Source organism: Ochotona curzoniae, unplaced genomic scaffold (assembly GCF_017591425.1).
Source record: "Ochotona curzoniae isolate NIBS_2020 unplaced genomic scaffold, NIBS_Ocur_1.0 contig_66, whole genome shotgun sequence".
In the NCBI taxonomy this organism is placed as follows: domain Eukaryota; kingdom Metazoa; phylum Chordata; class Mammalia; order Lagomorpha; family Ochotonidae; genus Ochotona; species Ochotona curzoniae.
Window position 1 is genome coordinate 24,486,005 of NW_024466512.1, and position 13,052 is coordinate 24,499,056.

The 13,052-nt window shown below is 55.3% G+C and overlaps 1 protein-coding gene across 1 annotated transcript; it reads right to left on the bottom strand.

Moving 5' to 3' along the window:
- Positions 1-258: 258 nt before the first annotated feature.
- GOLGA7B (golgin A7 family member B) lies at positions 259-12,073 on the bottom strand. The gene is made up of 5 exons (XM_040991822.1): positions 12,062-12,073; positions 4,668-4,793; positions 2,573-2,725; positions 2,210-2,311; positions 259-473 (listed from the first exon to the last, which is right to left on the bottom strand). Exons 1-5 carry the CDS (start codon positions 12,071-12,073, stop codon positions 363-365), a joined length of 504 nt encoding a protein of 167 aa, XP_040847756.1. The 3' UTR covers positions 259-362.
- Between the last annotated feature and the right edge of the window lie 979 nt (positions 12,074-13,052).

Sequence of the window (13,052 nt, forward strand, 5' to 3'; positions counted from 1 at the left end):
AGGGAGAGAGCCGGGGGTGAGAGCAGGGCTGCGAGGGTAGGGGAGATCCCGGGGCAGTTGAAGGCTTCAGGCTGGGGCATCGTGAGGAGTGGATGAACACAGTTGGGGAAACAGACCGGGCCCTCTGCAGAAGCCAGGAGATGCTGACCATGTCCTGCCCACCCCAGCCTTCCCCCACTAGGAAAACCCTCACTCAGGAAGGGGCCCATCCTGCGGGGTGGGGGGAGAGCAGGGCGCAGGAGGCCACTCCCCAGCAGTGGCCCAGAAAGGACTCAGAATCGGGTGCTCTGGTAGCGTATCCGCCGCAGGTCTGGAAGGCCCTCGCCCCGGCAGTACGCCTCACTGCGGGGACTCTCGGCCAGTCACCGGGTCCCCGCCCCGCCCCCGCCGCCGCTGCTGCCACTGGCACTGCTGCTGCTGCCGCTACTGGAGCTGCCGCTGCTGCACCGGTCCTCGTAGATGGAGATCTCGATCTGGGCAGCGCGTTAAGGAGAGCTGCCGGTGGTGTGGGAGATGCCGGGTGGCTGAGAGCTGCACCCCACCCAGCCCGCTTGCCCAGAGATTCCTGGTACAAGCCATGAGTGCACCAGGGCTTGTGTTCCAGAGCCTGTAAGGCCACACCCTAGGATGTCTGGGTCCTGCATTCAAATCCTGACTCAGCCGCTCATGGGCGGGTCACTTGGTACCAGTCCTCACGTGCCACCTCCATGAAATGGGGGTCATTATAGAGTCTTGCCGTGAAGCCTTCGTGAAGGACATGGTGGTCAGTGAGTCCTGAGCACCGTGGCTGGCCCTGGCCTTGTTGAGCATGATGGTGCCTGCATTTGTTTGCCTTATTTTCCCCTCTTGGCTTTGCCGCCAAATGCACACCAGGGTCATGCCATCCTGGGGGAAATAGCAGAACCGAACCCACCAAGGTGCTGAGCACTGTTCTCCATCATGGTTGAGCTGCTTCCCGTAGACCCGGCTTTTCTCACCCAACAGGAGCTACCAGGAGAGAGTAAACAAAGAAGACAGGAATCTGCGGACACACACAAGCAAGGACTGGCCAATTCTCCACCGGCCTGAGAGCCACACGGCTAAGGGTGTGTGGCAACCCTGGCCTGGCATGCAACAACTGCAGGACGCCAAGCATTGTGCCCACGCCTGCAAGGAAAGAAGAGCCATTGCCCAGCTCACGGGCTGCAGGGAGCTTTGTATGAATTCACATCCACAAAAACCTTACAAGACTTCCAGCAGCCCATAGGTATGCTGGTTCAAGTCCTGGCTGCTCTACTTTCACTCTAGCTGCTTACCAATGTGCCAGGCAGCAGAAGATGGCTCAAGGGTGCCTAGCACAGTGGTGCAACGGGCTAATCCTCCCCCCAGCCGGTGGCACCAGCACCCCATAAGGGCACCAGTTGTCCCAGCTGCTCTATTTCTCTCTCTCTTTTTTTTTAAGATTTATTTATTTATTTTTATTGGAAAGGCAGATTTACAGAGAGAAGGAAAGACAGAGAGAGAGAGATTTACAGAGAGAAAGGAGCTGGATGGGAAATGGAGCAGTCGAGACATGAATTCGTGCTTTCATGGGATTTCAGCACCTGCAAGGCAAGGACTTGGCCACTGAACCATTGCACCAGACCAAGCAGCTGCCTCACTTCTGATCCAGCTCTTGTTTACGGCCAAGGAAAGCAGCAGAGGATGGCCCAAGTCCTCAGCACCCTGCACCCACATCGAAGGCTTAGAAGAAGCTCCTGGCTGCCAGTGTCAGATCAGCTCAGCTCTGGCCACTGTGGCCATTTGCAGTGAACCAGCACATGGAGGGCCTTTTCTCTCTGTAAAATCTACCTTTCAAATTAAAATAAATAAGTATTTTTAAGAAAAAGAAGAACAAGATGGCTCAAGTGCTCAGAACCCCTGCCACCCATGTGGGAGGCACAGATGGAATTCAGAATCCTGGTTTCAGCCTTAGCCAGTGCCAGTCATTATTACTGGGGAATGAGCTAGTGGATCGAACACCTCACTCCCTCTCTGTCTTTCCCCCCCTTTCAAATAAATAAACCTTAAAAAAAATCTGGCCAATTTTAAGCCTCCATGTGCAAGCCCTGTCACTCACGGCCCCATCAGTGCTGGTGGGGGTGGGCACACCTCCATTTCCTGGTAGCCTCACCAAGGGGCCCACTGGTTGACAACTCTGTGCCCTGCACCGAGTAGCTCTGAAGGATACAACCCTCATCCCACGTTCCACAGGGTCGGTGAGCAGGAGGCCTCGAGGCGCGAAGATCTTCTCATTCTGCTCCTGGATGTAGCGCGAGATCTTCCTGAGAACCTGCAGCAGAAGAGGGAGCCAGTGAGGACCAGAGTGGCAGGAGGGCCCTGCGGCAGGAGGGGCAGGTGAGGAGGGGAGGGGCAGGAGGGCCCTGCGGCAGGAGGGGCAGGTGAGGAGGGGAGGGGCAGGAGGACCCTGCGGCAGGAGGGGCAGGTGAGGAGGGGAGGGGCAGGAGGGCCCGGTGGCAGGAGGGGCAGGTGAGGAGGGCAGTGGCAGGAGGGCCCGGTGGCAGGGGTGCAGGGAGGGGAGAAGGGTGGCCACCTTCTCATAATGAGTCTCCATGCAGAGGAAGATGAAGTAGGCCGTGGCACAGGCCAGGCAGCCCTCCAGGTACGAGCTGCCTCCAATCTTCTCAGCCTCTGCATAAAAGCTGTTCAGGGTCTTGACTGTCTCCTCAAAGAGCTGCCGCTCGATCTGTGGGTGGAGAAGGACAGATCTGGCTGGGGTCAGCCACCCTCACAGGTGCACAGTGGCAGGTGGCAGTGGGGTTGATGGTATGGATGGGGCGGCATGTGGGGGAGGGGGCAGATGATGCCATGTACACTGGTGACACCGCAGAGGGTGCAGGCATGGGAATGGGAGCCGGGCGACCTGGCTGTCCCCTGGCTGCATGACTCTGGACAAAGGACTTAAATATCTCTACAATGAGACTGCAATGGCTGCCGGGCTGCCCTCAGAAACAGGAAGCTGCCTTGATCTTCCCCACCCTTTTAGAGTCTCAAAGTGACCCCGACTGTTACCCCCTTTTTGGCTGGCTGTGTAAGAGCTCAGGACCAAATTTGTAGGGGTTGTCTATGTTCTGATGGGTCTCCAGCTACTGAGACCACTGGGATGCAATGTCAGGAGTCTCTCCCAGAAGTCAAAGGCACCAGGAAACCTGTGTGGTTGGACACCTCAGAGAGGCTGTCTTACCTGTCATCACGGCCAGCACCCACTGGACACCTCCTAAGGCCAGCACTGGTACACTTGATCCCCAATACTTCTATCTGAAAGCTATCACTGTCACCCCCAGCTGACAGCTAAGGGCCCCAGTGCCCTAGGGCCCCAGTCACATCACCTCCAACCTCTATCCTCCCTGCCCCAAACCTCCGCCCTAACTTCCTGTGCAACTTGGATCGTCTCACGCCAGCCGTCAGATCCCTCTGCAAGCTGGGAGGATGGGCTGAGGCAATGCCTCCCGGCTGCCATGCAGCCACAAAGAACATGAGGCCCTGGTTAAAGTGGAGGTACAAGGTCAGCAGAGGCAGGTACCCTCCAGGGTCCTGCTAACGAGCTCCTGGTGGTGCCCGTGTTGTCCATGCGCAGATCACAGTGCCAGTAACCAATCACCTGAGCAGCTTTTACAGTGAATCCGTGTCCAAAACTCACTCCCAAAGTCTCAAATAGTCTTTAGTTGAGGACCAAGCAGAGCAGCAGAGGACATCACATCAACCCCAAGCTGATGCACTGCAAGGGTCCTTTCCAAGAAGAAACAGCAGCAGCTCCCCCAGTGTGAGCTGTAATTCCTTACTTCAATGCACCTGCGGTTTCTCACTGGAAACCGAGGGTTATGGGGTGGACATTTTGGCTAACGGTGGTTAAGCATACCACATCCTATATCAGGGTGCTTGGATTCAAGTCCTGGCCTTGCTCTCAATTCCAGCTTCCAGCTAATGTACACCTGGGAGGCAGCTGGTGAGGGCCAAGTACTTGAGCCCCTGCTATCCATGAGAAGGATTTGGGCTGAGATTCAGGCTCTTTTAGGGAGTAAACCAATGAATGACATTCCCTTTCTCTCTCTCTCCCCACCCCCCAAACAAAGGATAATTACAATTTTCTTTGAAACCAAGGTTTAACTAATTATGTTTCCAATGCATTTTAGTTAATTTTAAAGTTTTTAAACTTTAAAGCCATGCAGATGTCTGAGCTTCACAGGGGGAGATTCTGGTCCTGCCGAAAGCGCAGCCTGGGTGGAGGGTTTTCTGAGCTCCCCGGGAAACCTTCCTGGGCAGCTCAGCTGGGTAATGCTGCTGGGAACTGCAGAGTCCTGAGCGTCCAGCAGTGGAGTCGGCCCCTGGGGGACATGTAACATCATCCACCAGCACACAGGAATTCCTGTCTATTTAAGCCAACACTCTGCACGACTCTCCAGCAACTGAAATTCGAGACCTGCTAGCCTGAAAGTCTCTGAGGTTTCTGAGATGCAGCCCTAACTTTCTAATAAGAGAATGCAAGATGGCATGAGGACTTTGTTCTGTTCTCCCACTTGAAGTGGCTGAACATGCTAGGTGGCCCACAATGTCATGTGTCATCACGTGCCATGCGAGTCCTGTAAGACCCTCAGTTCCACCATGGTGCTGGGTTCAAGTGTCCTTACCCGGCTGTCCAGCTCTGGGGGGAACTTGGTCTGGAACTGACAGATGGTGCCGTCACTGTAGTCTCTCTGGATAAAGACTTTGGTGGCCAGCGAGGCGCTCCGCCGTAGCTCCTGCAGATTGTGCACCTATGGAGGAGGACCCAAAGCTGAGGGCTGCCCTGGGCCGTGAGGCTTCCAGGGCTAACGCTGGGCATGACTGGGCCACCCCATAGGTGCTCCAGGAAGGCCAAGGGAAGGCAGGACCATGGCATGTCCCTGTGAAGTTGCCTTCAATTGTCCCAGGGAGATCTTTAACAAGTCTAACCCAGAGTCAACACTGACTCAAAAACGAGAGACTCTGGAGCTGTGGCAGAGCCTGAAACCAATTTAGCAAGGCTTCCTGGGGCTGGCTCAGGCCCTCTTCCTCTCAATCTCTCTGTTTTTATGTATTCATTCAGCATATACCAAGTAATTCTAACTTGTCAGACCTGACCTTAGGAAACCCGGCGCTAGGTAAGGCTTAATTCTCAGACCTCAAGTGGGGTTAGTAACAGGGTTGGAGAGGCGAGCATGCGAGACAGAAGAGCATCTGGTATACTCTTGAACTCAGGCCCAGGCCAGAAAATACCCTGGATGGGAGCAGGTCCTGTGGCATAGCACGTAGAGCCACCACGTGCAGTGCCAGCATGCCATATGGACACTGGTTTGAGTCCTGGCTGCTTCATTTCCAATCCAGCTCCCTGCTAATGCACTTGGGAAAGCAGTGGAAGAAGGCTCGAGTGCTTACACCCATGAAGGAGACCAGGAAGAAGCTTCTGGCTCCTGGCTTCAGCCTGGCTCAGCCCTGGCCATTGTACCAATTTGGTGAGTGAACCAGCATATGGTAGATTCATTCTCTCTTTTTTTCTAGTTCTTCCTTTCAAACTAATTAAACAATATATAGCTTTAAAAAAAAGACAAAGGAAGCAAGGAAAGAGAAAGAAAGGCAGAAAGAAAGAAAGAAAAGAGAAAGGAACAGAAAAGAAAAGAAAAGAAAAGAAAAGAAAAGAAAAGAAAAGAAAAGAAAAGAAAAGAAAAGAAAAGAAGAGAAGAGAAGAGAAGACCAGGCCACAGATGGCCTTTACCCAGCACTTCTTGTCACAGTATGAAACAGACCAGGAACATCCCAAGCTCCCCAGAGAAAACTGGGGACAAAGTGGGCTTAGGAAACAACCTTCCCTCCCTCGCAGGAACTGGCCAAGTGGTTCCTGCCGCTTTCACACCTGCAGATTTGACACTGAAGTCGACTGTAGCATTGGAGGGGATGGCTCAGTCCCTCTGGAGCACAAAGCCTCCTTCTTCCATCTCTGCAGCCTCGTCCCCCACTTGGGAGACAAGCATCCCACTGAGGGAGCTACGTCCAACACTGGAGCCACTTGAAGCTCTGGCACCAAAGGCAGAGTGTGCAGGCAGCCAGCTCATTCCCTGTAATTAAGCTGAATCCATGCACTCACTGGGCTCCCACTCATTGAGTCTCTACTAGGGCCAGGCTCTGGGGACGCCGAGCTCCAGGGAGGAAAGCAAGCAAATATATAATGAATTCGACTGTGATAAATGCTGCTGAGGAGCAGTGTCTCACCCGGACAAGCTCACTCAGAAAAGGCTTCCTGGAGCCTGTGTTGAGTCATAAAGGAAGCCAGGAGTCACCAGGGGAAGGGGTAGGCGGGAAGGGGAGGGAGGAGGAAAGCCAATGCAGACAGGAGTCGGAAGTGAGCTTGAGGGAGATCACCTCAGAGACTAGACGCTGGTCTGGGCTGGCTTGCAGGGTGGGGAGGGGCTGCAGGGAGGTGGGAGTGCAGAGGGGGTCATAGTTGGTTCAGGAAACAGGAGGGATTTCTGCTGGGGCGGGAAGCGGGGGGTGGGGGGAGCGGGGAGGGGGGCTGGGAAGAAGCTCAGGTTTGCCTAAAAGCTGGAAGAAAGAATGACCAGAGACGGAAGTCAGCAAGGTAGGAGGCCCAAGTAAGCAGTGGATCAAGGGCTGAAAAGGCAGGAATCCAGGTTGCTCTGCGTCTTGGGGTGGGTTACACAGGTGAGCACCTCTAACTTTAGTACCCCCTGACTCTTCCAATCTAAACATTCCATTGAGGAAATCTCATTGCCATCTACTAGGTTCCTAAAATAATTCTGAAAAGTACAGAAGGCTTTGACAATATCCATCAGCTCACCATCAATGGGCCTGCCCTGTCTGCCTAAAGCTTCATATTGTTCTGTTTCAAAAGGCAAGAGGAGAGGGTTGTAGCCTTCCTCTTCCCATCTAGCCCCAACTTACAAGACATAGTCAATCTTATTTTTTTTTAAGATTTATTTTCTTTCTGGAAAGGTAGATTTACAGAGAGAAGGAGAGAGAAACAGAAAGATCTTCCATCCACTGGTTTACTTCCCAAGTGGTTACAACAGCTGGAGCTGAACCGACCTGAAGCCAGGAGCCAGGAGCCTTCTCTGGGTCTCCCACATGGGTACAGGATCCCAAGGCTTTGGGTCGTCCTATACTGCTTTCCCAAGCCACAGGTAGGGAGCTGGATGGGAAGTAGAACAGCCAGAACATGAGCCATTGCCCACATGGGATCCTTGGTGATTGCAAGGTGAGGATTTAGCCACTGAACCATTGTGCCAGGCCCAAGCCAGTCCATCTTGACAGTGAATCCCCCTGTCCCTAAGCTATCATCCTGGCAGGTCTTGGGGAAAATTCAAGTTTGTCTGAACCAAGGAAGATAGTGGTAAGAATGGAAAAAACGGGAAAGGGGCAGGGCTTCAGCCACACCTCTTGGTGCCTAAAGGCAGCCAACATGCACACATACACATGTGCTGCCACATTGGGGCGTGAGCTGCCTCTCCTCCCTCCTAGCCATACCACATCTCACATCAGGTGTGGCCATCTGAATGCCGTGGGAGTGGAAGTGATGTGAATCAAGCATCCTCTTGATTCCTAAAGATGCTCCCTGCTTTCTGGCTCTTTTCCATTCCACTAAAACCAAGACTGCTGTGTTGCAGATGGTGGAACCACTAACTGCAAAAGACCTGGGTCCCCGACTCAGTGCCTAGAAGAGATTTACCTACTGGTGAAGAACATTTGCCCGGGTAGTAAACTTCCATCAGACTAAGCCAGTAAGTCATTGGATGCCACCTTGTGTGGGACAGTCCACGTCCTCTTCTGGGCTTTGATCGTATGAACAAGAGAGGCCAATGTCCTGTGCACTCTGAGAGGACAGCCTGACTCTGGCTGAGGACAGTGAGGACAGCCAGTCACTCTCCCTGGAGACTGTGTGGGGACCCTGGAGGAACTGGCCATAGGGTGGCAACAGACACATTTCATAGGACAAAACTTTGGTCTCCCTAAACTTCACAAAGCACGCCCATCACAGACCCATCTGCAGCTGCAAAAAGGGCAGGAGTTAGGGCAAGCCAGGGACTCCAGCTCCCTCCACCCTCGGGGGCTCCCCTGTGAAATACCAAGAAGCCCTGGTGGAACGCTGTCCCATGGTGCCAGACCCAGAGACCTGACTTGAGCCCATATCCCTGGGGACGTCATCCCTTCTCTGCCTGCCTCCCTGCCCCCCACCATTTCCTTAACTGGGAACTCCACAACCTTCCAGAGCCTCATCAGAGACTGGGACACAAGTGATTCCAGGGGCTGTCAGTGACTAAGCAGCAAAGGCCTGGCCTGTCTCAAGGAGGCAGCAGATCACTCCCCTAAGAGGTCAACAGAGATTTCAATTTTTCAAGATGCCACAAATCCAGATCTTACTATCAATACCTGGATGCTTCAATGTTTCCAACCAATTTCATGCATTTAGAGGCACTACACTAGTCCAAGAAGGCACTGTTTGGACCACAGCTTCCAGTACCGAACTCCTGTGAAAAATGTCACAGCAAGAGCCCTTCCACAGGTGCTGCAGCCAGGCTCCAGACCACCTGCCAGCCATGCATTCATCAAGAAGTGAAAATCCATGATGTTCCAAAAATATTACAGGAAGAGCACCAAACATGGCTGCCCTTTCCAGAGCGGTATCAGCTTTCAGGCCTCCCCTGAGCACCCCAAGGGGTTTCTTCACTGACCCAAAGATCTCAGCTTCTCTCCCTCTCCTGCTTTCCTCCAACTGCCTCTTCCTCACATCACCTCTCCCAAGCCTGCTGGCAGCTGAGTAAGGACACAACCAAGAATCATGTCACAGGCCCTGGTTTTCAAACTGCAGCATGACAGAGTGGGGTGACTGCTTGCAGAGCAGGCACTGCAGGCCACACACTGAGGTCTGTATGCTACCTGTCAACCGCACGGTCTGGGTAGGCAAAAGCCCTAGGTGGCAAATGGGCTCCCACACCCAGTTTGCTTGAGATCAACAGGATACCAACCTGGTGCATGCCTGCCTCCTGAGTAAAGAGCATCTGGTTCCATTGGCTGCAGGCGATGCTCAACTCCAGAATCAGGGATTCAGCAGATGTGCCAGGGCTGGGTTACCTCGCTGGGGTATGGCACAAGAGTAGCGCACCATGAGACACAAGCAGCCAGGTCAGGCCTGAGGATGGAAGACCACATACAGGCTTCCCTTCTTGTCAGCCCTCACTGGTACCCATCTAGTGATTGCTAATTCCATGCTCCAGAGAGGAAACCTCCAAATGCTCTGCTTGGAAGCATTTAAAAAGCTCTGAGAGGCCAGGGCCAGCACAGTGGCATAGCCGGATAAGTTGCAGCCTGTAGCACAGGCATCCCAATTGGGTGCTGGCTCATGTCCCAGCTGTTCAATCCACCTTGCTAATGCACCTGGGAGAGCCGTGGAAGATGGCCCAAGTGTCTGGGTCCCCACATCCATGTGGGAAACCCTGAAGAAATTCCTGAGTCCTGGCTCCTGGCTTTGGCCTGGCCCAGTCCCAGCCATTAAAGTCATTTGGGGACTGAATCAGTATGTGGAAAACCTCTCTCTCTCTCCTCTTTTTCTTTAACTCTGCCTTTCAAATAAATAAAACCTTAATTTTTTTTTTTAATTCTCTGAGGAGCTAAAGTCCACCACTCAGAGATGCCCCCGCCCAGCCAGGCACCTGCCAGTGTCCCTTCCCGCGGCAGACCCTGCTCCCCATGACACACATTCACAGAACTGCACTGCTCAGGAAACAGTCTCCTCACAGCCTTCCAAATGAGGTCAGCGTACCACTCAGGAGGCTCCACCCTCCTCTGAGGACCTGGCCCACACACTTCTCCCTTGGACTGACTCCTCAACAGAACTCAGGAAGAACCACCCTAGCTGCACCCACAGCCATCCTCTCTCTCTTCCCTCTCACCCCCTCAGTTCTCTTTTCTCCTGCCTTCCACTGGAGCTGAATTCCTATTTAGAATCCTAAGGTGACAGCCACGGAAACTGGGTGTGAGGTTTTCCTGCTCCCAACAGCTGCTTCCTGGTAATCTCACCCTAGTTCTAATAGTGAAGGAGCCTGGGGTGAATGCCTCATCCCTGAGCACAGATCGTGCGCACGTCCAGTGCCTTGGCACCTTGGCGAGCTAAGGCTTCCTGCTCCTGGGACCATGCTTGCCCTCTGCTCCGTCCTCTGTCCCTCGGCCCTACGCTAGCCCAGCCAGGCCAGTTGGGAGCCCAGGTCTTCACACTCCAGTCCTTCCTGACTCCTTCGCGCTTCTCCCAATCCCCATCAAAGTCTCCTGTCAAGACTCTTAGCAACATAATTGGCTAATTGGATAATTATGGATGCTGCCAAAACAAAACACAACAAAAATGTCAGCAGTGAGGACAGAGGCGTGGGACTCAACTTTCTATCCTGGCTCTGCTATCTCATAGATGTGTTTTCTGGAAGAATGCTGTGAATGTTCCAGTTGCATCACCTGCAAAATGGGGTAGTGACGCCTCCCTGGGCCCTTCACAGGGATCCAGCAAGCTTCCCAGGCTCAGTCATCACCTCTGCTAATTGCAGCTAATGACCCCATCCTTGCCCACTTCACAGGGCTGGGCTAAGCCTCAAACGAAATCACCAGTGCCATGGTACTTTGCACATGGGCCAGTGCTAAGACTTGCCGAGGCGTGATAAACCAAAGCTGCTCCCAGGAGAGGCACACAGGCCTCACTGCAGCCTCCTGGAACGCCACCTTGCCCTAAGGACATGAGCCTGGAGATCCTGGTGGACTCAAGAAGGAGACACACAGGGGATAGAGGGACCTTTTAAGATCCATAGGATCTGAGCATGGAGGCAGCTGCCTGAGCATCCCACACGGCCTGGCTTCAGCTGTATCTGCCGCAGTCTGAAAGATGGACCAGCTCCCTGGCCCTCTGAACACTCTGCATTCCTCCACTCGGCAAGCTCTGAGAGTCTGCCTGCAGCTCGGCCCCTCACCGGGTCCTGGGAGTGTACACCTTCCTCCTGGCCAATGCTGTGCTTTGTGTGAAAGCACCACAATGCCAGGCAAGCGCTCCCTGGCGTGGCGGGGACTTCAGTGGAATCACAACAATGGCATCAGTATTACGGTCACGCTGCTCCCCGGACGCCCGGAGGCACTCGTGCGGAGGCCTCTGCTCTCCTCCTGGCACTGTCCCCAATGGTGCCGGAAGTGTGGAGATACCACAAAGGCAGTTAACATCAGACAAGGGGGAGACTGCGCTGTCCTGGATCCCACTCCAGAAATTCAAAGAATGAAACTTGGAGCCCTGTGACTGGCATGCTGTGTGAGTACCAAACCGGTCGCTGCCTTCTGCTTCCTCAAGTAAGGAGCAGGGATGTAGCGGTCTCTCTCTAAAGATCAGAAGACAGGAGGAGTCCCTGGGGCTGGAAGGCGAAATGTCGCAAGCTCTTCAAGCACCAAGATTCTGCCCCTAGCCCACAAGTCCGTTAAAGGTGACACCCTGAAGTAGGCAGCACCTCCCAACAGACTCAGGGTAGGGGGTATTGTGCACACCTGAGTCAGGAATGTCAGATGTGGTGAAACAGCAAGCAAGGGTACTGTGCACAATGCTAGGGGTGGGAGAGGCAGCTCATCAAAACCATCCGTTGGGGTTCTCTTTGTCCCCTCCCTCTTCCAAAGGAAATGCGGATGTGTAGGCAGGTCTGTTGTCGGCTAGCCAAGCTTCAGGTTCAGAAGCTGGGTGATGCACCGCCTAGCAACCACAGTTGCCTTCCCTCATCTGCCTGCTCCAACCCTCTGGGGAAGAGGTATCAGGACTTGTCTTCCAGGGGCGGAGGGCCCTTCAGCAACCCTGGTGCCAGTGCCAACAAGTGGTGCGGGCAGCCTGGGGATCCAGGCGACAAGGGGCTCCTCTCTCCCACCCTCCCCCACCTCCTCCTCCTGGGCTTACCACCTCCCACCCCCACCCAGTTCTCCCTCGTCGTGCACTCGCTCCCGCGGGACAGTCGGCACGCACAGTTGCGGAATCGACCCCTACCTCAGTGGCCATGTTCCGGGAAGGCGGGTGGCACTGACCGCTCCGGGGCCAGGTGAGGGGGCTGTCCGCAGTGCTGACCCGGGTCCTGGGTGGGCAGGTGGTGGCGAGTCGGGGCACTGTCCACGGTGCTGATACGGGGGGCGGGGGGGGGGGGCGCTGCGCTGTCCTCGGTGCTGATGCGGTCGCCGGGCCCGGGAGGCGAGGCCGCGCCCGAGGCTCTCCCGGCCGCGATCGCCTGCTGCTGCTGCCGCCGCTCCTGCAGGCAAGCAGCCGGCTTACCTCCTGAAGCGGCGGGGGCGAGGGGCGGCCGGGGGAGGAGCGGCCAGGCGCCTGGCGGGCGGGGAGGGGGACACCGAGTCCCCCGACTCCGGCGCCCTCCCGAGGAGCCCCGCCCGCGGCCGCAGACTCGGGGCCCGGCCTGCCCAGGCCCCGCCTCCCTGGCCCCCTCCCCCCTGGGCCACGCAAGGGCGCCGGGAGCTAGGCGCTGGCCGGTACCGCCCCGGGGGACCTGGAGGCTGGAGGGGCCGGAGTGGCCGGAGTGGCCGGGGAGGGACTGCTAGCTTCAGGAGCTGACCATCCCCGAGCGCGGCGTCTGTCTTCCCAGCACCCGACTCCGGCCCTTCCCCCGCCCTCCTGCAGGCTTCCTCGGGTGAATTATTTTCTCTCCTTTCGCTCCCATTTCCTATCTTTGCAGTCCAGGAATGCCTGGCCGCCTCTCCACCCTCTTTCCCCCTGCCACAAGGAGTCCCATTCGCCCTCGGAAGCCGCTGCAGTCCGTGGAGTCCCTTCTTGCAGAAAGCTCAGAATTCAGTCTCTCCTGGATGCTCCTTCTGGCCCTGGTCCTACCCCCATGCTTCCCTCTCTCTTCTGTGCCCCAGACTGCACACACACCCCTACCTGCTGCCACCACTCAAACAGTAGGCACAGATGGTTCCAGACCCATGTGCTGGCTCTCACAGAGGGCAGGTGTGGCCCTGCACAGCCTTTACAT

What these genes read in the sequence shown, in the direction of transcription:
- GOLGA7B (XM_040991822.1), bottom strand. An exon ending in CCCCAGAGCTGGACAGCCGG is followed by an intron (nt 2,726 to 4,667) that starts GTAAGGACACTT and finishes CTCCACCCACAG; the next exon opens with ATCGAGCGGCAGCTCTTTGA. An exon ending in TGGAGACTCATTATGAGAAG is followed by an intron (nt 2,312 to 2,572) that starts GTGGCCACCCTT and finishes CTTCTGCTGCAG; the next exon opens with GTTCTCAGGAAGATCTCGCG.